This window comes from Salmo trutta, chromosome 1, assembly GCF_901001165.1.
Source record: "Salmo trutta chromosome 1, fSalTru1.1, whole genome shotgun sequence".
NCBI lineage: Eukaryota > Metazoa > Chordata > Actinopteri > Salmoniformes > Salmonidae > Salmo > Salmo trutta.
The window spans coordinates 64,053,121-64,080,965 of record NC_042957.1 but is presented as its reverse complement, the minus strand read 5'-3'; the positions used below and the strand labels follow the sequence as shown (position 1 = coordinate 64,080,965).

The 27,845-nt window shown below is 42.1% G+C and overlaps 2 protein-coding genes across 8 annotated transcripts in view; both read left to right on the top strand.

The window, feature by feature from the left end:
- Window positions 1-13,503: 13,503 nt before the first annotated feature.
- LOC115204909 (interferon-induced protein 44-like) lies at window positions 13,504-14,432 on the top strand. The gene is made up of 2 exons (XM_029770519.1): window positions 13,504-13,642; window positions 13,799-14,432. The coding sequence occupies exons 1-2, from the start codon at window positions 13,553-13,555 to the stop codon at window positions 14,093-14,095; spliced, it is 387 nt and encodes a 128-aa protein (XP_029626379.1). The 5' UTR covers window positions 13,504-13,552; the 3' UTR covers window positions 14,096-14,432.
- Window positions 14,433-19,696: 5,264 nt separating this feature from the next.
- The window catches only part of LOC115205083 (C-Jun-amino-terminal kinase-interacting protein 4), a 54,997-nt gene continuing 46,848 nt past the window's right edge, over window positions 19,697-27,845 (top strand). For 6 of the 7 annotated variants that reach the window (XM_029770735.1, XM_029770726.1, XM_029770696.1 and 3 more), the window contains exon 1: window positions 19,698-20,244. In XM_029770735.1, the coding sequence (XP_029626595.1) occupies window positions 19,945-20,244 (300 nt within the window). In that variant the 5' untranslated portion in view covers window positions 19,698-19,944. Of the gene's footprint in view, window positions 20,245-27,845 lie in introns of all 7 variants that reach the window. The other variant, XM_029770716.1, reaches the window with a different exon arrangement.

Sequence of the window (27,845 nt, the reverse complement as noted above, 5' to 3'; positions counted from 1 at the left end):
AAAAAGTGTGTGCGAGCAAGGAGGCTTACACCCTGACTGAGTTACACTAGCTCTGTCAGGATGAATGGGCAAAAATTCACCCAACTTATTGTGGGAAGCTTGTGGAAGGCTACCCGAAACGTTTGACCCTGTCACGGGCGTCATAAGGATAGGACCAAGGCGCAGCGGGTATAGTGCTCATCTTCTTAATTTATTTAAACACTTAAACAAACCGACGAAACAGTTCCGTAAGGCAACACAGGCTATACAGGAAACAACCACCCACAAAACACAAGTGAAACAAACACCAACTAAATATGGCCTCCAATTAGAGGCAATGACAACCAGCTGCCTCTAATTGGAGGTCCTACCAAAACCCCAACATAGAAATAGAAAACATAGAACCGAAACCAAAACCCCCGAAACACACAAAACAAACACCCCCTGCCACGCCCTGACCAAACTACAATGACAAATAACCCCCTTTTACTGGTCAGGACGTGACAGACCGAAGTTAAACAATTTAATGGCAATGCTACCAAGTACTAATTGAGTGTATGTAAACTTCTGACCCACTGGGAATGTGATGAAAGAAATAAAACCTGTTAATAAATCATTCTCTCTACATTTATTCTGACATTTCACATTCTTAAATAAAGTGGTGATCCTACTGATCCTAATTTTTACTAGGATTAAATGTCAGGAATTGTGAAAAACTGAGTTTAAATGTATTTGGCTAGGGTGTATGTAAACTTCTGACTTCAACTGTGTGTTCTGTTCCAAATCTGTAACCACTCCAATCTGTTTTCATATTTATACCGGCATTTTTAAATGTAGGAATGTATTCTCTTTTCTTGGTTGGACAGCTGTGTACTGAATTACTAAGAACATTTGTAGCTAAAGGATTTTGAGCACATATCCAATTTCAGATTTGTAAACATGTATTTCATTTTTCTTAGTACCTGTCCAATGGCTTTGTATTTTACAGGTGTTTCTCAGCAGTGTTTGTATCAGGAGTTATCAACATTTCTCTTGACGATCCACAAGTCCAGTGGTACCACATGTTTCTACACCATGATAAAGTTGGTTTGAGATTTGATGTTAGCCTTACATTCGGATCTTCAATAGCTTGCAAACGATTTGAGCTACACACCTCAGGTTCTTAATTTAAAAAAAAGTGTACAACATTGCACAGGTCTTATTTTCCCGATTCTGACGCGAGTTTCTTAATCACAAGGCAACAGTGTAGGCAGCCTGGAGCACCGTCAATGCAACTAGCTCGGGACCATCAGAAAAGTGCATGATCCCAATATTCAAATTTGAATAGCTCTTCAATCATATGATTTAGCGACCTCATTTCAACTGCCCATTATTCCTTATTTAGAGAAGCACTTTGCACATTTAGTTTTCATAAAATGATTCCTACATTTTATATATATATATATAAATAACTCAGCAAAAAAAGAAACGTCCTTTCACTGTCAACTGCGTTTATTTTCAGTAAACTTAACATGTGCAAATATTTGTATGAACATAACAAGATTCAACAACAGAGACATAAACTGAACAGGTTCCACAGACATGTGACTAACAGAAATGAAATAATGTGTCCCCGAACAAAGGAGGGGTCAAAATCAAAAGTAACAGTCAGTATCTGGTGTGGCCATCAGCTGCATTAAGTACTGCAGTGCATCTCCTCCTCATGGACTGCACCAGATTTGCCAGTTCTTGCTGTGAGATGTTACCCCACTCTTCCACCAAAGCACCTGCAAGTTCCTGGACATTTCTGGGGGGAATGGCCCTAGCCCTCACCCTCCGATCCAACAGGTCCCAGACGTGCTCAATGAGATTGAGATCCGGGCTCTTCGCTGGCCATGGCAGAACACTGACATTCCTGTCTTGCAGGAAATCACGCACAGAACGAGCAGTATGGCTGGTGGCATTGTCATGCTGGAGGGTCATGTCAGGATGAGCCTGCAGGAAGGGTACCACATGAGGGAGGAGGATGTCTTCCCTGTAACGCACAGCATTGAGATTGCCTGCAATGACAACAAGCTCAGTCCGATGATGCAGTGACACACAATCAGGGGCGGAAATCCCGGGGGGGACGGGGGGGACACGACCCCCCCCATCCTGGGAAAAATATGATTTGTCCCCCCCAATATATCACTGTAAACATAACTATGTAATTTAAATAATAGTAATAATACGCAATGAAAGCAATTGTGCTGATTATAGACACTTAATAGTGCGTTTTTAAGGTTCAAAAGATTGCGACCCCCCACCCTTTGCCTCACAATGGTTTGATCCACTGCCAGTTCCTTAGTTGGCAAGGTAACAGAGGGTTCCTATCTACTGTCTGAAAGGCACTCAATGCACGTAACTGACGTGAGGTTAATCCAGTCAATGCGCCATAGCAATGTTTTGTTTTATGTTGGCAGGGTTCACACACACTAGCTGAATTTGCAGAGCTAGCGCGAAAATATTAACTATTAAGCTAGCTAGTACCTATTCCGTTTATGTGGCGTCGTCAAAGATGGAATCTTTGCTATCGTCAATTTATTCCAAGATCAGCATTTGTAAGTTAGTGCTTCAAAGTCCCTGTGATAAGGTTAGTGATAAACTGAAGTCCAAACTGAACAGAACTACACTCTCTTCTACCATTGTCTTAAATATATTTAATAGTCTCGTTGCAAAAGCTAAATTGTCGCAAGGGAACTTTTATTTATTTATTTCACCTTTTTTTAACCCGGGTAGCAAAGATTATAGCAAACACCACTGAAACGGAATTGGTGCTCGCTAGCTTTGCAAATTCAGCTATTGTTGGAAGCCAGCCAATATGAAACAAACAATTAAAATTACAAAAGGTTGCAGCATATGTTGTGTAAATGGTGAACTCATACAGCCGTCAACTCTTGTCACTGCAATCCGTTTCACATTTGCTAGCTACCTTTTAGATCGAAGCCCATATAGAATGATAGAAGATAAGATGATAGAAGCCCATCTCCTACTGTAAATAACCTACACACTGTGTGTGCGTGTAGCCAGCCTGGTAGAAAAATTTCAGAAAAAAGAAAAAAGACGGACATCAGAGTGTTTTTCAGTACACCAAAACGCAAAGTAAGAACACTAGTAGCCTAATATCTGACTAGTTGATAAAATGTTCATAAGAAAGAAGTGAAATGCTAATGGAAATGTTTCACAATGATGTCATTAGGCAGAGCAGGAAACAGATGGCACACAGACAGCAGAGTTGGGGACAGATATGCAGGGACAGACTGGCAGAGACAGGGAGTCTCAGGTAAGTTTGTTGAGTCTTTGTTTGTCAACATTATGAAAGGTTCTCCATTTTTTTTACTTGTAAAATAGGAACATAATTGGAAAATGCCATGGATACCCCCACTCTCAACTTAAACTGGTGACTGAACTAAGATTTCTTAAAGGCAATGGTATTGCTGTGATTAGTTGTGTAGTTTTGGATACCAGTAGTTAGGAGTACGGCAAACACCTTATTTCTTTGGTTCCTCAATATACATTTACCATATTACAATGTAGGCTATGTGTTACAGCACTACTTTTGGTGTCCCCCTCAGGAATTGCTCTTGAGAAAATTTCATGTAATTGTCCCCTCCAAAGTTGATATCAGATTTTTGCCCCTGCACACAACCCCAGACCATGACGGACTCTCCACCTCCAAATCGATCCCGCTCCAGAGTACAGGCCTCGGTGTGACGCTCATTCCTTCAACGATAAATGCAAATCCGACCATCACCCCTGGTGAGACAAAACCACGACTCGTCATTGAAGAGCATTTTTTTCCAGTCCTGTCTGGTCAGCGACAGTGGGTTTGTGCCATAGGCGACGTTGTTGCCGGTGATGTCTGGTGAGGACCTGCCTTACAACAGGCCTGCAAGCCCTCAGTCCAGCCTCTCTCAGCTTGTTGCGGACAGTCTGATGGAGGGATTGTGCGTTCCTGGTGTAACTCGGGCAGTTGTGGTTGCCATCCTGTCCCGCAGGCATGATGTTCGGATGTACTCATCCTGTGCAGGTGTTGTCCTAAGTTTTCATAACTGTGACCTTAATTGCCTACCGTCTGTAAGCTGTTAGTGTCTTAACGACCGTTCCACAGGTGCATGTTCATTAATTGTTTATGGTTCATTGAACAAGCATGGGAAACAGTGTTTAAACCCTTTACAATGAAGATCTGTGAAGTTATTTGGATTTTTCTGAATTATCTTTGAAAGACAGTTTCCTGGGAAAAGGGACATTTCTTTTTTTGCTGCGGTAATATTATATATATATATATATATATATACACACACGTGTATACAAGCTGATTATACAGCATTATCATTACACAGATGCTGGGGACAATAATAGTTATTGTACTACGTTGCTTCCAGAGGCAGTTTGGAACTCGGTTGTGAGTGTTGCAACAGAGGACAGACGATTTTTACTCGCTATGTGCTTCGGTACTCGGAGGCCCCGTTCTGTGAGCTTGTGTGGCCTACCACTTGCGGCTGTGCCGTTGTTGCTCCTAGACGTTTCCACTTCACAATAACAGCACTTACAGTTGAACGGGGCAGCTCTAGCAAGGCGGACATTTGACAAAATGACTTGTTGGAATGGTGGCATCCTATGACGGTGCCACGTTGAAAGTCACAGAGATCTTCAGTACGGGCCATTCTACTTCCAATGTTTGTCTTTGGAGATTGCATGACTCTGTGCTCGATTTTATACACCTGTCAGAAATGGGTGTGGCTGAAAAAGCTGAATCCACTAATTTGATGGGGTGTCCACATACACTAATATAAAGGTATCGCTCAGATATAGCACAGACACTTCAGGACAAACTTCCTGTAGATTTTTTGGGGGGGATTATCTGTTGTTCCATGTAGTGAATCTGTAATTCCATGCGTTTGTATGGGCTAATAGCAGTAAGGCCAAATCACATTTTTCATCAAATAATTTGGATACTTAATTTAAGATCTGTGCGCTCTATTGATGTCTGTTTGATTATACCTAGACATTCCTAGAGGTGCATGCCATGTTTGTTTTGTGAAAAGACTTATTACAAGTGACTTGAAGCCAAAATCTACATCTCTTTGCGACTTTTTTCTATATTTCCCCCTTTCGGGGAATAACATTTTGGAAGCACTGCTGAGATTAATGCGCCTAGGATCGTCGCCACAAGATACAAAGACCCCTCAACTGACAACAATGGAGGCTGCTGAGGGGAGGATGGCTCATAATGGTTGAAACAGAGCGAATGGAACGGCATCAATCACATAGAAACCATGTGTTTGACACCATTCCACTCAAGTCATTACCACGAGCCCGTCCTCCCCAATTAAGGTGCCACCAACCTCTTGTGACTGATATTCATCTTAAAAAACGAACTCCGGCAGACGACAGACTGGACGATGGAGGTTAGACAGACACTGGAAAAGGAGTGCGTGCAAACGGAGGTCGGAGTGAACATCAGGGAGCAGCAAGATCTATTCAGTAAGAGAGACCCTTAATTAACCCAATGTTTACTAAAAGACAAATGATACAATGAATTATTTTTTCTACCTGAGACTCATTGGCCTTGGCTCATTTTATGTGCAGAACATGTAAAAGAACACATTTTCATTAAGTGCACCCCCCCTTTACATTTATTTTACATATGTGGCATTCGTGTCCACTGGACCCGAGGGTAATAAAAGTGTGGAAAAGAGTGTGTGTAGGTGAAAACAAGTATAAAATGAAACAAAAAGGTTTTCCCCCTCCCTGGGCCTGCTGTTTCAACATAGCACCAAAATCCTGCCTGTCTCCAACTTTTCCCGCACTCTTTACCCTTTGTAGTGTGTGAAACTACACAATGTCTTGCGGGAACCTGCACAATGTTATTTCAATACATTATTTCGATACATTATTTCGATACATTGTAAAAAATGAAGTATTCTCCCATACTCTACCCCAGCAACGTGCAAATTGGCGGAGGGACACATCAAATAAACAGCTTTGCATGTGTGGCTCTTTACCATAATCAATCAGTATGGCAAAAATGATCTCTGCTCAGAGGGCCTTAGACATGTTTTTTTTACCAGAGAGAGAAGCTAGTATGGAGTGGAAGATGAAGAATTTTCTTAATATTATTTTGAGGATTGTGTCTCTGTCAATTCGGAGTCTGACAGTGAGTTGGAAGAAGAGGATGAGATTAACCCTCAGTCAGCCCCAGCCCGTCAGCAGCCAGCCCCAGGACCAGCCTGTCAGCAGCCAGCCCCAGGACCAGCCCGTCAGCAGCCAGCCCCAGGACCAGCTGGTCAACAACCAGCTCATCAGCGGCCTGCAGGAGGAGAAATATGGATGTCAACATTTTTTTAAATTGAATGGTCTTCTTGCCCAAGGAATGAGCCACCCCGCATGGCTGCCAATTTGATAAGGATGCAGCCAGGACGGGTGGTGGTTACTCATGTGCAGGACATAAAGTCTTCTTTTGAACTGTTCATCCCAGACACCACCCAGAAAATTATTCTGGACTGCACTAATTTGGAGGGAAGGTGTGTTTTTGGAGAGAGATGGAAGGAGATGGACAAAGCTCATTTACATGCTTACTTTGAGGTTCTTATCCTTGCTGGTGTTTTCAGATCCAATGGGGAATCCACAGAATCCCTGTGGATGTATGCAGAAACTGGCAGAGAACTTTTCCGTGAAACAAATTCTCTGGAAAACCTCCACATTATTTCCAGGATTATCCGCTTCGATAACCGAGACACCAGACCAACTCGGCGGCAGAGAGACAAGCTAGCTGCAATCAGGTCAGTGTGGGACAACTAGGTGGACCGCCTTCCCCTGTTTTACAACCCTGGGCCCAACAGTACTGTTGATGAGCAGCTTATGCTATTTAGGGGCCGCTATCCCTTCAGGCAGTACATACTGTTTAAACTCGCAAAATATGGAATCAAGATCTGGGCTGCCTGTGATGCTGCTTCGTCATATGCGTGGAACTTGCAAGTGTATACGGAGAAGCCAGATGGAGGAGCCCCTGAGAAGAACCAAGGGATGTGGGTTGTCCTGGACGTGACATAGGAACGAGGCCACAACATCACATGCGATAACTTCTTTACTTCGCACAAGCTGGGACAGGAGCTCCTCAAGAGGGAGCTGACAATGGTAGGAACAGTACGAAAAAACATGCCAGAGCTCCCACCTCAGCTGTTGAATACACGGAACAGGCCTATCAATTCCTCTAAGTTTGTGTTCACGGCCGACATGTCCTACGTGCCAAAGAAAGGTTGCTGTCTATATTGCTTGTAATTGATAGAAGTCAACATCTAAGTATTAAGTATTTTCACGTAAATTGTATTGGCTGTATTGTTATAAAAACCCAATAATTTTGTGGGTCCAGCAGACCCGCAAACATTGAGTGAATAATAAAAACATGAACACCACACAAGGGTTAAAAGCGATGTTGTCAACTTTTCTGCTATTAAAGAGAATCAGCATTAAAGGATTTGCAAATGGGAGTCGAAGGAACATTGTATGAACTGACTAAAGATAATCTTATTGAAATAAGTGACTTTTTGAAAATATCATGACCAAACCAAGAAAATGTAAATTGGAAAACACGCATTGCCCTTGTTTCACTTATTAAATATCTTGAAAGGGATGAAGTAAAAGGGCTAGAGGATGATGGTATGTCTGAACTGTTGAACCTTAAAGACATGATAAATGAGATGTAGGAGGTTAGTGACGCTAGCTCCACATCGAATTGAAGAGCAAGAAAAATTGCAAACAGAGCCAGAGCAATTTTTTACATTTATTTTATTTTTATTTCACCTTTATTTAACCAGGGAGGCTAGTTGAGAACAAGTTCTCATTTACAACTGCGACCTGGCCAAGAGAAAGCAAAGCAATGCGACACAAACAACAACACAGATTTACACATGGAGTAAAACAAACCTACAGTCAATAATACAGTAGAAAAAAAGAAAGTCTATATACAGTGTGTACAAATGGCGTGAGGAGGTAAGGCAATAAATAGGCCATAGTAGCAAGTACTTACAATTTAGCAAATTAACACTGGAGTGATAGATGTGCAAGTAGAAATACTGGTGTGCAAAAGAGCAGAAAAGTAAATAAAAACAATATGTGGATGAGGTAGGTAGATTGGATGGGCTATTTACAGATGGGCTATGTACAGCTGCAGCGATCGGTTAGCTGCTCAGATAGCTGATGTTTAAAGTTAGTGAGGGAAATATAAGTCTCCAGCTTCAGCGATTTTTGCAATTTGTTCCAGTCATTGGCAGCAGAGAACTGGAAGGAAAGGTGGTGATATTGAATTTCTGTTATCAATGTTCATAAACTTCAATTAATCTACTCAGTCTGCAACCCAGAGTTTGTAAAGTTCTGGTTTAAATGAAACAGACAGAAATCCCACCTAACAATAGTCAAATCAATGGTTATTCACGAGGGCGCTCTGAAGTCTATTATACAAAGACATCCATTTTATAGTTCACTCATTGCTTACACACATACATCCACACAAACATTAAGGAGATATATCTTCTTCTCCAGAACTCTCACCACTGTATATCACTACCCAGCCGACAGTTCCATTTCTCTGTGATTAGGGAAACCTTGAGGGGTCCTCCCTCTCATATCATAAACTCTGAGAGTTCTAGCTATGTCGGTTCAAACTTATAGTTTAATGGTTCTCGGTGTTTTCTTAAGCGCACACACACACACACACACACACACACACACACACACACACACACACACACACACACACACACACACACACACACACACACACACACACACACATTCCTCTCTTTCCCAGTCCAACCTAGTTAGACTTATGTTTAACATTTTAATTATTCATTATACATGCTACATAAACTATATCGCTAATAGTTAGGTTTCAGGGTAGAATTATTTAATGATTATCTTTAAACATAGAAATGATTTTATCTGGCGGTCAAAGGAGGTGTTGGCTTTGGGGATGACCAGTGAGATATACCTGCTGGAGTGTGTGCTACGGGTGGGTATTGTTATAAGCAAAGACTTATAAATGACCTGGAGCTAGTGGGTCTGGCAACGATTATGTTGCGAAGGCCAGCCGAATAGAGCATACAGGTCGCAGTGGTGGGTGGTATATGGGGCTTTGGTGACAAAACGGATGGCACTGTGATAGACTGCATCCAATTTGTTGAGTAGAGTGTTGGAGGCTATTTTGTAAGTGATATCACCGAAGTCGAGGATCGGTAGGATAGTCAGTTTTACTAGGGTATGTTTGGCGGTGTCACGTCCTGACCAGTATTAAGGGTTATTTGTTGTTGTAGTTTGGTCAGGACGTGGCAGAGGGTATTTGTTTTATGTGGTTTGGGGTGGTGGTGTATGTAGTAGGGTGTTTGATTTATTATTTACGGGTTTTGGTCTATGTTCTATGTTTTGTATTTCTATGTTCTTTCTGGTTTGTTGTATTTCTATGTTTAGGTTGATGGAGGGTTGGACTCTCAATTGGAGGCAGGTGCTTTCTCGTTGCCTCTGATTGAGAGTCCTATATATGGGTAATTGTTTGGTTTGGTGTTGTGGGAGATTGTTTCTTGTTTTGCTGTGTGTGCATGACAAGACTCTAGTTCGTTTGTGTTTTTGTATACGTGTTTACTTCCCTACTGCATTTTGGTCCTCTCCTTACGACAACTGTGACAGGCGGCGTGAGTTGCGAAATAGGAAGCTGATTCTAGATTTAATTTTTGATTGGAGATGTTTAATATGAGTCTGGAAGGAGAGTTTACAGTCTAACCAGACACCTAGGTATTTGTAGTTGTCCACATATTCTAAGTCAGAACCGTCCAGAGTAGTGATGCTAGTCGGTTGGGTGCGGGCAGCGAACGGTTGAAAAGCATGCATTTAGTTTTACTAGAGTTTAAGAGCAGTTGAAAGCCACGGAAGAAGTGTTGTATGGCATTGAAGCTCGTTTGGAGGTTTGTTAACACAGTGTCCAAGGAAGGGCCAGGTGTATACAGAATAGTGTGAATTAAGGTTTTCACTAAAACAAAAGGAAAGTGAGATGCAGGAGCTCGTTAACAAAAATAGAAATGACACAGACACAAACCAGACCACGCAACCCTCCTCAAAACACAGTGCCAATACAGGGACACGCCACAGTATGGCGCAAAGAGTTCAAGACATCCGGTGAACTAGTCCAGAAAGACAGTCTCACGTTCTCCAGTCTAGCTCACCAAATCGAAAATGGACTGACTACAGGGTTTCCAGAGATAGAAATAGTGGATGCAGTGGTAAGAGCTATTGCACCAGGGCTGCTAATGTGGAGCTATCTGGAAGGAAAGTCAGTAATGACTCTCCACACACTGAGGAGAATAGAGTGCCACAATATGAGTCATAATACCCATAAAACCTAGATGTCAAACAGGGAAATGGGTCCAATCCTTTTTCCACCATTCATTTTAGAAACACTTAAAATAAAAACTGTTTTGTGTAGGCTTACCCTAGTGTGACATTTTGATAACCGTGTAAATCTCTCTGGAACAAGGTAACTTTTAACAATATATATTCGCCTGTATTTACACATTTCCATGAAGAGCTCTGTCACTTTCAAAGTGGCACCGCCATAGGATGCAACCTTTCTAGCTGTTATTGTGAAGTGGAAACGTCTAGCAGCAACAACTGCTCAGACGCAAAGTGGTAGGCCACACAAGCTCATCAGCACAATAACTGTTCTGTTCGTCAGGAGCTTCATGAAATGGGTTTCCATGTCCGAGCATCCGCAATGCCAAGTGACGGCTGGAGTGGTGTAAAGCACACCGCCATTGAACTTTGGAGCAGTGGAAACACGTTCTCTGGAGTGATGAATCACGCTTCACCATCTGGCAGTCCGATGGACGAATCTGAGTTTTGGGGATGCCAGGAGAAGACTACCTGCCCAAATGCATAGTGCCAACTGTGAAGATTGGTGGAGGAGGAATAATGGTCTGAGGCTGTTTTGATGGTGTGAGCTAGGCCCCTTCGTTTCAGTGAAGGGAAATCTTAACGCTACAGCATACAATGACATTCTAGACAATTCTGTGCTTCCAACTTTGTGGCAACAGTTTGGGGAAGGCCCTTTCCTGTTTCAGCATGACAATGCCCCCGTGCACAAAGCGAGGTCCATACAGAAATGGTTTGTCGAGATCGGTGTACAAGAACTTGACTGGCCTGCACAGAGCCCTGACCTCAACCCCATTGAACGCTTTTGGGATGACATGGAAAGTCGACTGCGAGCCAGACCTAATCGCCCAACATCATCAGTGCCAGACCTCATAAATGCTCTAGTGGCTGAATGGAAGTACCCTCAGCAATGTTCCAACATCTAGTGGAAAGCCTTCCCAGAAGAGTGGAGGCTGATATAGCAGCGAAAGGGGGACCAACTCCATATTAATGCCCATGATTTTGGAATGAGACGTTCAACGAGCAGGTATCCACATACTTTTGGTCATGTAGTGTAGTGCCATTGTAATCATATGCTGTTTTTGTTATTCATTATTTCAGTTATTTCAGGTGACATATCAGGTATGCTCGATAGCATAATTTATGGTTTTATCATTTCTGTTTAATCCACGTTTCAGTCTAATGAACATTAGGGTTTATCTTCTAACATTTATTTTCTGTTACTAGACCCCATGTTAATGGGAACAGGAAGGACAGTTTAGAGATGTCTGAGGTCTCTGACTGAGAAGTGTGATGTGATTTACTAGAAGAGTGTGGTGAGAGGGGGACATCTCTCCAAAACCACCAAAAAAATAACAATCTGAGACAATGATTTATATACAGTGCCTTGCAAAAGTAATCATACACCTTACATTTCTTCACATTTTATTGTGTTACAAAGTGATTTTTGAATGACTAACCATTCCTCTGTAAGATTCCTCAGACAAGTATTGAATATCCACAATAATGACTTAAATAACTCAGTGAAGAGAAAAAAAAGATATAACAATAAATATATTCCAAAACATACATCTTGATTGCAAAAAGGCACTACGCTAATGTAATATTGAGAAAAAAACATGGCAAAGGAATACACTTTTTGGCCTAAATGCAAAGCCTTATGTTTGGGGCAAATCCAACACAACACAACTGAGTAACTGACTTATATTCATGTATGTTGGTGGCTGCATCAAGGTATGGCTATGCTTGACATCAGCAAATACTGGGGAGTTGTTCAGGATAAAAAGAAACAGGATGGGGCTAAGCACAGGTAAAATCCTAGAGGAAAACCTGCTTCAGTCTGGTTTACACCAGACACTGGGAGAGGAATTCACCTTTCAGCAGGACAATAACCGACAATACAAGGCCCAATCTACACTGGAGTTGCTTACCAAGAGAACAGTGAATGCTCTTGAGTAACCAAGTTGCAGTTTTGACTTAAATCTGCTTGAAAATCTATGGCAAAACTTGAAAACTGCTGTCTGGCCTTGATCCCCAACATCTTGACAGAGCTTTAAGAATTATGAAATGAATAATGGGCCTTTCTGGAGGGCTGGTGCCATCTCTGCTCCTGGGAAACGTAGCTTGGTGGTGCGGTTTTGATGCCGGTGCTGATTGTATCCAGAAAGCCAATCCGAAGTCCAGCCACATGATTGCACTTCTCACCTACCCCAGCCACACAGGTACAGTGGGCCCTTGCCACTGGTCCTGTATTATGGATGACCAGTCCAGTTTGTTCATTTTATTTCTTTAAATCAGGCAAGGACTTTGGCCCTGACATGAGTAGCATACTGCACCTTGTTGAGTTCCACCTCACTAGCTCACATGGCCTGACCTAAATACATTGTACCCTTCCTGAGAGGCTGCTCTGACCACAGCTAAAAACACCACATTTACATCACTCTCCTCCCCAGACTGAACTTCCTCTTCCCTTATTCCCATCGTTCTCTTTGTGAGGAACTCCACTATTGAGTGGTAAGAGAATTTGAAAATACAAGTAGTTGAAAATACAAGTTGTTGAATATTGGAATGTATTTGGAAATACACTAGGAAAATATTGGCATGTATTTGAAAATATACAAATACTTATATACTCCCATGCATTTGAACCCTGTCTGGTTGGTATTTGAAATAATGTATTTGGAAATAAGTATTTTCACATAGTGAAAATTATAAGGTTAGGGTTAAGGTAAGGACGTCCCAATGAATCCCGGATAGCAATGGCCAATATGGTGCATTGGGATGCTATCAGAAACATAAACATTTGAAACAAGCATTCGTTATTACACCTCTGTAATTACAGACTGCAATTACCACCAGTTACATGTTATTACTGTGTAACTATGAATTATTACAATAATATGAAGTGTTACCCAATCATTTGAAAATAGGTAGATGAGTTGGCCACATTATTTTAAAATAATGAAATACACATGTATTTAAACACAGGTCTGATTAGTACTGTACATTGATATTACTTTGTTGCTGACACAAACTAATAGTATGATAGGTGGACTATGTATTTGAGTAGGAGCGTCATTGCATTGCCTGGAATGCTGAATTAAATCAGTTTGCTCTGGCAGAGATTCTCCAAATGTTTATTATCACCAGAGTGGATGAAGCCTGTCCATCGGTGAAGAAAGACCTGAACAACATCTATCTGAGCAAGTACATAAAGGAGAAAGTGAGTAAAAAAACATCTTATTGTATTATGAAAGACTGTAAGATTTGTTAACCATCAAAGGGTGGCTAGCCAGTGTCCCTAATACATATTCCATGGTACTTAAATAGACAGCTACAGCTCATTCCATTGCATTCCAACTGTATTCTTTCATTGCAGATGGAGCAGTGCAGTGCCAAACTGGGAGTACCAGTGAACTGCATCCTGCCTGTGAAGAACTACCATGAGGAAATTGACTTGAATGAAGACATGGATGTGCTGCTATTGAGAGTAATGAGGCAGAGGGTGGACTTTGCAGATGACTTCATCAGAAAGCCCCCACAAGATATCCAGTTGTGTTCAACACCACTGAAAGGGAGAAGGATTCAAGACAGAGACCGGAGCAAATCCAGTCAGTCAAGACCAAGACCGGAGGGGGGCGAGAACGAGTCAAGACCGAGATCGGGAGGGGTGTGAGGGGTTCGAGACCAAGTCAAGACTGAGACCAGAAAAATCTGAGTCCAATTCAAGAAGACCATGGTTGCCACTAGGGGTGTGCCGAGTGCTCGGACCAAACAAGTATCATAATGGATATGGAGAATTTTCAGAATACGATTATGACACAAGTATTTTATTTTTGTTTTCTTTGTAGTTATGCATAATCTGAAAAAAGTAATTTTCAGCTGCCAGCACGCATCTCTCTTTCACTCAAAGTGTGAAGCGCTATGTGTTCTAAACAGCTATTGGCTAGTTATTCTGTCTGTAAAGAAACAGGTGGGGTATTGGTTGAGCCTGCTGCAGTGATTGAATTAGAACTAGCCACTCTCCCTCTGCTTTCATTTCCCCACACAGACACACACAGAGCTCTGTTTCACTCACTCACTCACTTTTCTCAGGGCACAAGTCTCCACTTCTCCAAACATTGTTTATGAATCAGAATCCGTTGCTAGTCTTTGTTGTTCAATCTAGTTATTTCCTGTGAACTTTGCTGTGGCCATATAGTTGTTGTTTTTTCGGTCTACTTGGCATTGTTTAGTAGGTCTACTTTGTATGTCATATAATTGTTATGTTGTGATCCAAGCCCATGCTTGCTTGCTATTATTTATTCTCGCCCAGGCATGTTTACTGAGTGACCGATCGTTAGAAAATAAAATGACAAATGTAGATAGTTTATTTAGATTTTACAAATGTTGTGGCATAATTGTCAGGAGAGAATTAGCCTACCTTAATCTCAGTCTGTTGGTATAAATGCAGGCAGGAGCAGCCAGCCATGCATTAGGCTATTTATGTGCATTTTGATCTGTCAGGGTCGTTTACCTTTGAACAATGTGTGTTAAATGAGGGAAGGAACATAATGATGCTCTCTGCAATGCGCTCTGAGTGATATCGCAGTAATGCACACTTGAAGTATAGGCTTTACAGGCATTTAAAGTGCACGCCGGGGGTTTTCTGATCAAGAGCAGTGGAGATTTTAGCATGTAAATCTTGGTGGGGCAAAAAAATTTAAATAAATAGGGATGCATGCCAGGAAAGCTACTACACAACACAATACATTAATTGCACTATAATGGTGACAAATGGTGCCCACAAACTGTTAGGGCCTACATAAAGCTGTCCCAACAGCAGTCCCAACACCTTACCACTGCTACACCTGGCTATCAGTAGAGCCTTGTCTGGCAGTGAAACAGTTCATTTAGCCTCATTTACTGCCTTTTAAAAAAACATGGCTAATTTGCTTAATCAAATGTGGTTTCTACTGACAATTGAGATGTACAAACTATGTCATAAGGGTACGACGAGCGGATAAGAGGCAATCCGTAATTTCGATTAAGACATTAAGGACGGATGAGCTTGGACGGATGTAGTCAATATAACTATTTGTTCAATACTTTTGAAATTTACAGCGACAGAATTCAGAACATGGGTCTTTCTTACAGTGTTCTCCCTGTACACCAAGTCAGAACCGTAGGATAAATAAACAGGACATATAAGCAGACAATGAAAGCTCTTACAATATATTCAATGACATTTCTATAAAGCAGTCTATAGGCTACATGTGCACCACCAAGTCAGAACAGTAGGCTAAGTTATGAGGGGAAAAGGGACCAAATTATTACGGTGAGGCACATGGGCTACTAATATCTTACTACACAACATACACTTAGTATTACGTTCTTCGCTACAGTGTATATATCTCCCTGGCATATTAAAGTATTTATGCAGCAGCATGCAATAACAATTTTTTGACTCGCCTTGTTGTGCTGTGCTCACTTGAACAGGAAGTTGGAGCGGAGGTCCTTTGTGGGAACATTTTGTCGTCAATGTCTGGCATTCTATGGATCTATGGTGCTTTCAAGACAACTGGAAACTCTGGAAAAAAACAAGGTTGAATCATGACATCGGCGCTCTAGAAAGAGGCCCGAGTTCCCAACTTGGAATTCCGAGTTGGGTGACCGTTCAAAACGTATTTTCCCAGTTGGAGTTAGTTTCTTACAGAGTTCCCAGTTGTCTTGAACTCACTTAGATTTCCCAATTCTGAGTTTCCAGTTGTCTTGTCATTGACAGCATGGCCAATGCTGAATGTTTATCCTTTTAAGCTTGGAAAAGAGACCCTTAAACCCAGACTTGGACCACAAACCCACTCCACTAAATAGCAGGCTAGTGATTGCTTTGCAATGCTTGTAGTTAGCCACTGATTCCTTCCAAACCACTCATTGTTGAATTTGCAATTTCCAACTTGCTGTGTAATGTTCATGTCCAATGGCCGATGAGCACCGATACTGATTTCTCTATGATTTCTCTTCAACAAGGATTGAAAAGGATTTGCCAGTAGATTGTTGACTTGATTCATGATGATGCTTGCTAGCTAAGATTTTGAAAGTATGATGATGGCATGATCAGTCCAATCAAAGCTACGGTAGATATTACATAATATTACATTTATCTGTGGCCAATGGCTTTGAGCCTTCTTGGATGGGCACTTCTTATGTAACTCTATAGCAGCACCTAAGGGGCTTGAATTTTTGAGCTCTCCACGTAGATTTTGCGGTGACGTAGTGTCCCCATGAGTGACAGAACACTGAGCCAATCACGGCATAACTACAGAACATTACCAGCCCCTACAGTCTGTATTTTCCGCTGGCTGCCCCACCACAGAAAGCACTGAGCTAGGCTGAAACACCTGTATTTTGGAGCTGCCTTACTAAAGAAAGCAAAAAAGAGAATGTTGGTATTCGGCTTCATTAACTCAATTATTTATTTTTTTACATTGTTTGCAAATTGATATGTGACACGTATTAATGCCAAAATAACAAGCAAAACAGGCAACAACAAAAATATACAGTACTGTGCAAAAGTTTTAGGCAGGTGTGAAAAAAATGTTGTAAAGTAAGAATGCTTTCAAAATTAGACATGTTAATAGATTGGTAAATATAAACTAAATGCAAAGTGAGTGAACAGATGAAAAATATAAATCAAATCCATATTTGGTGTGACCACCCTTTGCCTTCAAAACAGCATAAATTCTTGTAGGTATGCTTGCACAAAGTCAGAGATTTTGTAGGCATATAGTCAGGTGTATGATTAAACAATTATACCAAACAGGTGCTAATGATAATCAATTCAACATGTAGGTTGAAACACAATCATTAACTGAAACAGAAACAGCTGTGTAGGAGGAATAAAACTGGGTGACGAACAACCAAACTCAGCTAACAAGGTGAGGTTGCTGAAGACAGTTTACTGTCAAAAGTCATACACCATGACAAGACTGAGCACAGCCTTGCATCAGCAAGGTCTCTCCCAGGCAGACATTTCAAGGCAGACAGGGGTTTCCAGATGTGCTGTCCAAGCTCTTTTGAAGAAGCACAAAGAAACGGGCAACGTTGAGGACCGTAGACACAGTGGTCGGCCAAGGAAACTTACTGCAGCAGATGAAAGACACCTCATGCTTACTTCCCTTAGCAATCGGAAGATGTCCAGCAGTGCCATCAGCTCAGAATTGGCAGAAAACAGTGGGACCCTGGTACACCCATCTACTGTCCAGAGAAGTCTGGTCAGAAGTGGCCTTCATGGAAGACTTGTGGCCAAAAAGCCATACCTCCGGCGTGGAAACAAGGCCAAGCGAGTCAACTATGCACAAAAACACAGGAACGGGGGTGCAGAAAAATGGCAGCAGGTGCTCTGGACTGATGAGTCAAAAGTTGAAATATTTGACTCTAGCAGAAGGCAGTTTGTTCGCTGACGGGCTGGAGAGCGGTACACGAATGAGTGTCTGCAGGCAACCGTGAAGCATGGTGGAGGTTCCTTGTATGTTTGGGGCTGCATTTCTGCAAATGGAGTTGGGGATTTGGTCAGAATTAAGGGTCTCCTCAATGCTGAGAAGTACAGGCAGATACTTATCCATCATGCAATACCATCAGGGAGGCATCTGATTGGCCCCAAATTTATTTTGCAGCATGACAACGACCCCAAACATAGTTCTTAATGACTCGCTATATCTTCAGCGTAAAGAAGAACAAGGAGTCCTGGAATGGCCCCCACAGAGCCCTGATCTCAACATAATCAGGTCTGTTTTTTATTGTACCTTTATTTACCTAGGCAAGTAAATGTAAGAGTTTCAAATGTGCACTATTTGTTCATATAGTATTTCACAAGAACATATGAATTCTTTAGACATACAGAACTGTGACAAATGCATGCTGAGGGCAAATAGAGAGCCACTCACCAACTCAAACAGTTCTATAATAGATAAAAATACAAAATATTCCCACAGTCTCACCTTACTAATAGTGAGCTAGCAACTTTCAAACAATGATCCTCACTCTTCCCTACCAGCGAATCAAGGAAATTCTGAGGCACACTACACAGTTTTGGGATATTTTTCAATGAAAGTAAAGAACAGTAATGTTAAGAGTAAAGTAGGAAGACCAGAAAATAGTTGATAAGATATTAATGTGTCATGAAAGGCTATTTGGCCTGGCGAAGCGGTTTTGTGGGCTGACTGAATGGGAGCTGATGATTGAGTTTTTCAATCAGCTGGTCTTGGTTGGTCTTGGCAAGAAATTATGAGTCCTCATTGTCCGAGACCGAGTCAAGACCGAGTAAAAATGTATCTGACACAGAGACTCCGAGGCCGGACTAGAGTAGGCTACTACAACACTGAAGATAACTGAGGGATCCATACATTATCCAGAGTCACTTGCCTACACTGAATAATAATACAAGTGGGTCTATCATACAGCCACATAAAACCCCACTGAATAGTGTCGGCTACTTCTTCCTGTAGCTTTCCTTTCACATTGTTTGCTTATAACTGACAAACATGATCCCTCTTGTGTGGGACAATTTTCCCAATTGTTTTTTGTTGTTTGTTTTAGTCTGCCGTTTAGGTTTTTGGGTTTGTGAGATAGTGGGTTACAAATACAATTTATAATTTGAGGAAACATATTATTTATTGTATTTTATTTATTGTATATATTATTTAAATATTGTATTTATTATTTAGCTTTTTTGTTGAGGGAAACTTTACTTTGACTGATAGTACATTCATCTTAAGAAAGCTAACTGTAAATCGCTCTGGATAAGAGTGTCTGCGAAATGAATAAAATGTAAATGTAATCATTATTAGAGCAGGATCTTAAAGTATTTTGTAGACACAGGAATTTAAATAAAGATGCCTTTATTAACAGTATAGTGTCGTATTACTATGTTATTACTATGATGTGTTTGACTATATGACTAGCCCTAGGTTTAACGTTGTAGGATACAAATATTCGGTAAAACTACATTCCCCGTGTAAAGATACGACGTCATCACGTGAAAGTCTATTCAGCTGGGCTGCGTTCAGTAAGTTTTGCGTTCTGGAACATTCAATTGAACAGAAACGGTGCTGTACTGAACGACCAGTTGACGGGGAGATTGTGGGTTGGGGAAACTGAGGTATAATAAGAACGGTTGGGGAACACTGCCCTTTAAAGCGTCACTCCTTGCTTCAAGCCACTCATCGCCACACCCACCAAACGGGAGCAAACGTACAATAACGTTTTTGAAAACGTGTCATTCAGTACAAACACTTATTCAACGTAGCAAACGTTCAAGCGAACTGAACGCACCTCTCTTGTGAAAAGACGAAACTGGAGGAAAAAAATAATCCACGTCTATCGAACGCTTCCAGGGAGGTACTATTACACGAATATTGTCATTTCAATTCAAGCTTTTAAAGGGAATACCCATTACATTTTCGTAAAGAAAATAACGGAATTCATAGTGGCGGGGTAAGTGTAAATCCAATTCACAGGACCTATTTGTTCAAGGAAGGGAAGAAAATGGAGTTGGAGGACGGAGTAGTGTACCAGGACGACCCGGGGACATCGGCTATGATGTCGGAGCGGGTATCGGGCCTGGCCAACTCCATCTACCGCGAGTTCGAGAAACTGATAGGAAAATACGACGAAGACGTGGTGAAAGAACTGATGCCGCTCGTCGTGGCTGTGCTGGAGAACCTGGATTCGGTGTTCGCGGAAAACCAGGAACATGAAGTGGAGCTAGAACTGTTAAAGGAGGACAACGAACAGCTCATCACGCAGTATGAACGGGAGAAAGCGCTGAGGAAACACGCAGAGGAGGTGAGTCCGGGCAGCGAAAGACGGAGAGAGAGAGGACATTGACAACCGATTTGAAACGCTGCCTCTCGCTGCAAGGCCACTCAAGCCAGTGTTTTTCATCACCAAAGCATCCCTGCGGATGTCTATGTGTTGTGTAGAACATGCACGTGGTGCAACGTTGTCAACAAGGGATACCCACGAGGCTAATAATCTTATATTGTGCAAGGAGAGCCACGTTCGTAATATCAGCTCCCCAGTTAGATGAGTAACTGCATGATTAGTTTAGCATCATGCTAACAGTAGCCTACCCATCCATGGTGGATTGATTCACAGTAGCCTCAATTTCATCATCACACACTAACACGCGCAGAATGCACGCGACCGAGATGTTTTTCTCCTCCAAGTTTATAGGTGCGCGTTTGATGTTACCGTGAGAGGACGTAGCCCCCAGTTACAGTCAACCATCCATCCTTTTCTGTCAGACTGTTTGCCTGCTTGGCTATTGTAGTTTACAGAAACAGCTGTCAGCCTCCTATCACTTTGCATGTAAATACCTTTAGTATATTGTTTCTTCTCCAGAGATAGACAGAGACACTGGGAGAACAGTTCCTGTCACGGTAAATCCGGTCATGGCATCAGAAACATCCCACCTGTGTTCTGCTCTCACAGCCATTAGCTCCTGTCTAGACCAGTGATGTGTTTTAACCATGGATGCCTGACAGGGGGTGCTGTATTTAAGCCACCCGCAGTCATCTTGGTACTTATCAATTGTATGCATTTATCAATGTCTACATTAGTTTCTGACACGCATATTATATTACAGACACTTCAATGCATACTTTAAGTAAGTCAGGTGAGAGGCAGCCTCACCGCTGCTTCCTCCCTCCTCTCAGACTGACCATCAGATGCAGACCATCAGTCTCAGTAAAAAAATGCTAATGATTATGCTCACTCAGCAGTGCCTTGCAAGTAATACAAATGTTATATTACCAGTGTGATCATATGTTTTCAATATCATTTCTAAATGGTCTGTGAAGAACAACATTGGCAGGGCAATTCAAGCATAGCCAACATGCAGTGATGATGTATTGGGCCTATAGTCTACTGCACAAACCTCATTGCTACAGAACTGTTTTTAATTGGTTAATGTTGCATAGGTTTAGGTAAAAAAAAAATCTGAGTGGTAGATCTCAGATTGCATTTTGACTCAAAGTGATCTTGAATCAGTAAAGGTTGGTGACCACTGCTCTAAACTAAAGCATCAGTAATCAGACAAGAGTATAGACAAATACAGTCAGGATATTATACAGCGTCCATAAGTGGGCAGCACTTACCTATTGTAGTTAGGAAAAACCCTTAACTGTTTATGAATGAGTAGTTACACATTTACATTTATGAGAAGGGTGAATCAGGCCTCATGTTATAGAGAGAAACATTCCTAATCGGGCAAGGTACATTGGACACACAGATGCTGTATTCTACCTCAGAAGCTGCAGGTTTAGTGACTCAGCAGTTTATCATGACTGCTCATCGGATGGAGAGAGGAGGGGAGGATGAGGTGAGAAAGGACAGAACAGAATTAAGAGGACAGGATGGAGAGAGGAGGGGAGGATGAGGTGAGAAAGGACAGAACAGAATTAAGAGGACAGGATGGAGAGAGGAGGGGAGGATGAGGTGAGAAAGGACAGAACAGAATTAAGAGGACAGGACAAGCGAGTGGAGAAGCGGACGGGAGAGGAGGGGAGATAAAACAGAACTGGGTTTTACTGGCACTTGCAGTATGAAGGGCTTTCATGCTATTTCTGTAGTCACACCTTTCTCACTGTATCATCCTGAATGAGTTGTTACTTGAGTAATCATGACATTGCTACTCAAATATGTAAAAATCTAAAATAATCCGGAGTGTATAATACTGTGAGAATAAAGTTCCATCCGTCAGTCTGCATCGTTGCAACTGCTTTGGATATGCGTCTGGGTGGCAGGAAGCCTAGTGGTTAGAGGCAGGTAGCCTAGTGGTTAGAGGCAGGTAGCCTAGTGGTTAGAGGCAGGTAGCCTAGTGGTTAGAGGCAGGTAGCCTAGTGGTTAGAGGCAGGTAGCCTAGTGGTTAGAGGCAGGTAGCCTAGTGGTTAGAGGCAGGAAGCCTAGTGGTTAGAGGCAGGTAGCCTAGTGGTTAGAGGCAGGTAGCCTAGTGGTTAGAGGCAGGAAGCCTAGTGGTTAGAGGCAGGTAGCCTAGTAGTTAGGGCCTGTAACTGAAAGGTTGCTAGATCAAATCCCTGAGCTGACAAGGTAAAAATCTGTCGTTCTCCCCCTGAACAAGGCAGTTAACCCACTGTTCCTAGGCTGTCATTGTAAGGAAGAATTTGTTCTTAACTGACTTGCCTAGTTAAATAAAGGTTAAATAAAAAGATATGTCTTAAGCTCCTCCCTCTAGTAAAGGTAACATCTTAAGCTCCTCCCTCTAGTAAAGGTAACATCTTAAGCTCCTCCCTCTAGTAAAGGTAACATCTTAAGCTCCTCCCTCTAGTAAAGGTAACATCTTAAGCTCCTCCCTCTAGTAAAGGTAAAGAAATAGGCATCAGGAATAGAAGAGGAATTTAGCATCTGTCCAGGCCCATACACAGAGTAATGACCCTACCTCAGTGGGTAGAACGATCACCATAGAGCTAAAGGTTGCCTTGCCCCTACAGCAGACCTAGGATCAGCTCATCCTAACACAATTTTAACTCAGCCAACTGAGCTTTGATCAGTGGTTACAGACAACTTCATCCAAGACTCCGAGACTGGGACTACAGAGAGACTGACGGTTCGGCTTCACTTGCTGCACTGCCCAGTCTGGTTTGACCTATTTCTGTGTGTGTTTTGGTTTGTGTCCGTGTGTGTGTGTGCTTGTTGGACCTTTTGCTGCCTGGCCCTGAGTCTTAGTGAAGGAGAATTGGATGTGATTCGAACCGTCTGTCTTTCTGTAGTCCCAGTGCTGTTTTAGGCCCCTCCACTCTGTCCACACACACACACACACGCACGCACGCACGCACGCACGCACGCACGCACACACACACACACACACACACACACACACACACACACATTCTTCCAGCCCGCCTTGGGTTTCTTAATCCCAGGAAGCCCTGTGTTCCCCAGAAAATATGCAGATGAGGAGGAGGAGGGGGGGTGGGGACCGAGGTTTTGGTATTGTAGGCTGTGCAGGTTATGACTTCCAGGTCATGTGATCCTTTGTGATGGCCAGGGCTCACTGAGAGGGAGAGACCTCCCTGTGCCTTGGCTTCTATTATGTACTCTTGGGCCTGGTGTTGCACCATAAACCTTCCCCATTTTACTCAATATTGACCTACTCTGTTTCCAAGGGAATGGTTTGTCAAATCCTCTTGGATTGTATCCAGGAGAAAATAAAGGGCAACATCTGTTCCCCTAATGTCTTATAGGCCACTCTGAAATATAAAAAGGAAAACGCCACATTGCTGCTCATGTTCCCTGGTGATGTTATTATATCAACGTTTTCACCCTTAGGTCTTCATCAGCCAAAAGTACCTGGATGTGCATGTGTTCTTCAGCTTTTATAGGCCACTCTGCCACGCATTGATCCTGTTGTCGGTATTTAACAGATCGCTCAAATCGAAAACACAAACCTGGAAAAATAAAAAAGGGTGTTTGTGCATCTTCTCACCACTATGAGGAATAAAGTCTCCATGATATAGTAGTTTATCACGCAGTTCCCTTTGTAAAAATGATTGATACACTCTTTGACTGTTTATAGAAATGTGAGTGAGCGTAAGTAGGTTTCACTCCAGTTCGACATTCATCCCTATGGTGTGGTTATAAACTGCCACTTTACAGACATGTGGCAAGTAATACTTCATCCTTAGCCAATGTTTTGAATCACTATGAATCTACATGGATGCAAACAATGTCTGCTCCCTCAGAGGTGGCACCACCGGTTCAAAAGTGGTGTGGCAAAATTCGTCTGTGTCTTTTCTGGGGCCTGGAGTTTTTCCTGATCATGACCTGGTCAGGTAAAACTCTGGGTCCTATTTGTAGGCTATGACAAAATATTGTTATTATACACAGCTTCCCTTTTCATCTGTGTTATGACTATAGGCCTGTGGTTTTAATTGTCTGGTCATGTGAATTGAAAACAATCTTGACCTAAGGTGGCTCAAACTATCACAAACCTTGTTGTTATTCATTCTGAATATAATATCAAAAGAGCCAGAGACAACAACTTTAGTGGACAACATACTCTGTACTTTAGTGAACTACTATAGCAGGGCTGAGCGTTCTGCAAAGAATGGTTACAATGACTTTAAATATTAATTACACTCTACACACACACACACACACACACACACACACAATGTTAAGCAGTGGACTTTGAAAAATAAATACAGACAGGTTTCAATGTAGAAAGTATACATTTTATGTCATCTGATTAAAGATGCTTTTCTGCAATTAATTCTGTAAGCTTTATGTAAGGCAGGGTTACATATAACACTATACACAGTAGACTTTGTACCAGTTTTTTTATGTGAAAGTCATAAAACCACTAACCTTGTGTTGTTGTCTAACAATGTTGTTATTATCATGGTTGGCCAGCCTAGTGAAGCAAAGACACAGCCAAGGCTTGTTCATCAGAGCAGTGACTGACTCATATACAAATCTCCTTGCATCATATGTAACTAGGCCTACTCATTATTATTTGTAAATTAGTCATTCACCATTTACCCACAATGCATCACATATAAACCCAGCAAAAAAATGATCTTCCCCTTTTCAAGACCCTGTCTTTCAAAGATGATTTGTAAAAATCCAAATAACTTCACAGATCTTCATTGTAAAAGGTTTAACACTGTTTCCCATGCTTGTTCAATGAACATGCACCTGTGGAACGGTTGTTAACCTCTCTGGTATCATTGGGACGCTAGCGTCCCACCTCGACAACAGCCAGTGAAATTGCAGGGCGCCAAATTCAAACAACAGAAGTCTCATAATTAAAATTCCTCAAACATACAAGTATTATACACCATTTTAAAGATAAACTTCTTGTTAATCCAACCACAGTGTCCGTTTTCAAAAAGGCTTTACGGCTAAAGCACACCATGCGATTATGTTAGGACAGCGCCTAGCCACAAGAAACCATACAGACATTTTCCAGCCAAGGAGAGGACTCGCAAAAGTCAGAAATAGCGATTAAATGAATCACTAACCTTTGATCTTCATCTGGTTGCACTCCCAGGACTCCATGTTACACAATAAATGTTTGTTTTGTTCAATAAAGTCCCTTTTTATGTCCAAAAACCTCAGTTTAAATTGGCTCGTTATGTTCAGTAATGCATTGTCTCAAATAACATCCGGTGAAAATGCAGAGAGCCAAATCAAATTACAGAAATACTCATCATAAACATTGATGAAAGATAGAAGTGTTATACATAGGATAAAAGATAAACGTCTTGTTAATCCAGCCGCTGTGTCAGATTTGAAAAAGGCTTTACGGCGAAAGCACACCATGCGATTATGTTAGGACAGTGCCTAGCCACAAAACATCATACAGACATTTTCCAGCCAAGGAGGACTCACAAAAGTCAGAAATAGCGAATAAATTAATCACCTACCTTTGATGATCCTCATCTGGTGGCACTCCCAGGACTCCATGTTACACAATAAATGTTTGTTTTGTTCGATAATGTCCCTCTTTATGTCCAAAAACCTCTGTTTTATTGGTGCGTTTAGTTCAGTAATCCAAAGGCACAAAGCGCGCTCTCAACATCCAGACGAAAAGTCAAAAAAGTACAATAAAAGTTTGTAGAAACATGTCAAACGATGTTTAAAATCAATCCTCGGGTTGTTTTTGTCATAAATAATCAATAATATTTCAAAAGCTTTGTCAATAGAAAAGGAGAAACAAGAAAGGCGCTCTCCCGATCACACACTGGGCTCATGTCTGGAAATTTCCACTGTCCACTCATTGAAAGTGCTGTATCTCCCTAATTTTTCAGAGTAAAAGCCTGAAACAATGTCTAAAGACTGGCCACATGTAGAAGAAGCCATAGAGATAGTGAACTGGGTCCTAAGTCTTTGTATGGTGGATAGGCTTTCAATGGAAAACAGCCTTTCAAAATAATAGTGCTTCCTGGATGGATTTTCCTCAGGTTTTCGCCTGCCATATCAGTTCTGTTATACTCACAGACATTATTTTAACAGTTTTGGAAACTTTAGAGTGTTTTCTATCCCAATCTACCAGTTATATGCATATCCTAGCTTCTGGGCCTGAGTAGCAGGCAGTTTAATTTGGGCACGCTTTTCATCCAAAATTCCAAATGCTGCCCCCTACCCTAGTGAAGTTAAGACACTTACAGCTTACGGACGGTAGGCAATTAAGGTCACAGTTATAAAAACTTAGGACACTAAAGAGGCCTTTCTACTGACTCTGAAAAACACAAAAAGAAAATTCCCAGGGTCCCTGCTCATCTGCGTGAACGTGCCTTAGGCATGCAAGGAGGCATGAGGACTGCAGATGTGGCCAGGGCAATAAATTACAATGTCCGTACTGTAAGACGCCTAAGACAGCGCTACAGGGAGACAGGACAGACAGCTGATCGTCCTTGCAGTGGCAGAGAACATGTAACAACACCTGCACAGGATTGTTACATCTGAACATCACACCTGCGGGACAGGTACAGGATGGAAACAACAACTGCCCGAGTTACATCAGGAATGCACAATCCCTCCATCAGTGCTCAGACTGTCCGCAATAGGCTGAGAGAGGCTGGACAGAGGGCTTGTAGGCCTGTTGTAAGGCAGGTCCTCACCAGACATCACCGGCAACAACGTCGCCTATGGGCACAAACCCACCGTCGCTGGACCAGACAGGACTGGAAAAAAGTGCTCTTCATTGACGAGTCACGGTTTTGTCTCACCAGGGGGGATAGTTGGATTCGCATTTATCGTCGAAGGAATGAGCGTCACACCGTTACACCAAGGCCTGTACTCTGGAGCGGGATCGATTTGGAGGTGGAGGGTCTGTCATGGTCTGGGGCGGTGTGTCACAGCATCATCGGACTGAGCTTGTTGTCATTGCAGGCAATCTCAACGCTGTGCATTACATGGAAGACATCCTCCTCCCTCATGTGGTACCCTTCCTGCAGGGTCATCCTGACATGACCCCCCAGCATGACAATGCCACCAGCCATACTGCTCGTTCTGTGTGTGATTTCCTGCAAGACAGGAATGTCAGTGTTCTGCCATGGCCAGCTAAGAGCCCGGATCTCAATCCCATTGAGCACATCTGGGACCTGTTGGATCAGAGGGTGAGGAATAGGGCCATTCCCCCCAGAAATGTCCAGGAACTTGCAGGTGCCTTGGTGGAAGAGTGAGGTAACATCTCACAGCAAGAACTGGCAAATCTGGTGCAGTCCATGAGGAGGAGATGCACTGCAGTACTTAATGCAGCTGGTGGCCACACCAGATACTGACTCTTACTTTTGATTTTGACCCCCCCTTTGTTCAGGCACACATTATTCCAGTTCTGTTAGTCACATGTATGTGGAACTTGTTCCGTTTATGTCTGTTGTTAAATCTTGTTATGTTCATACAAATATTTACACATGTTA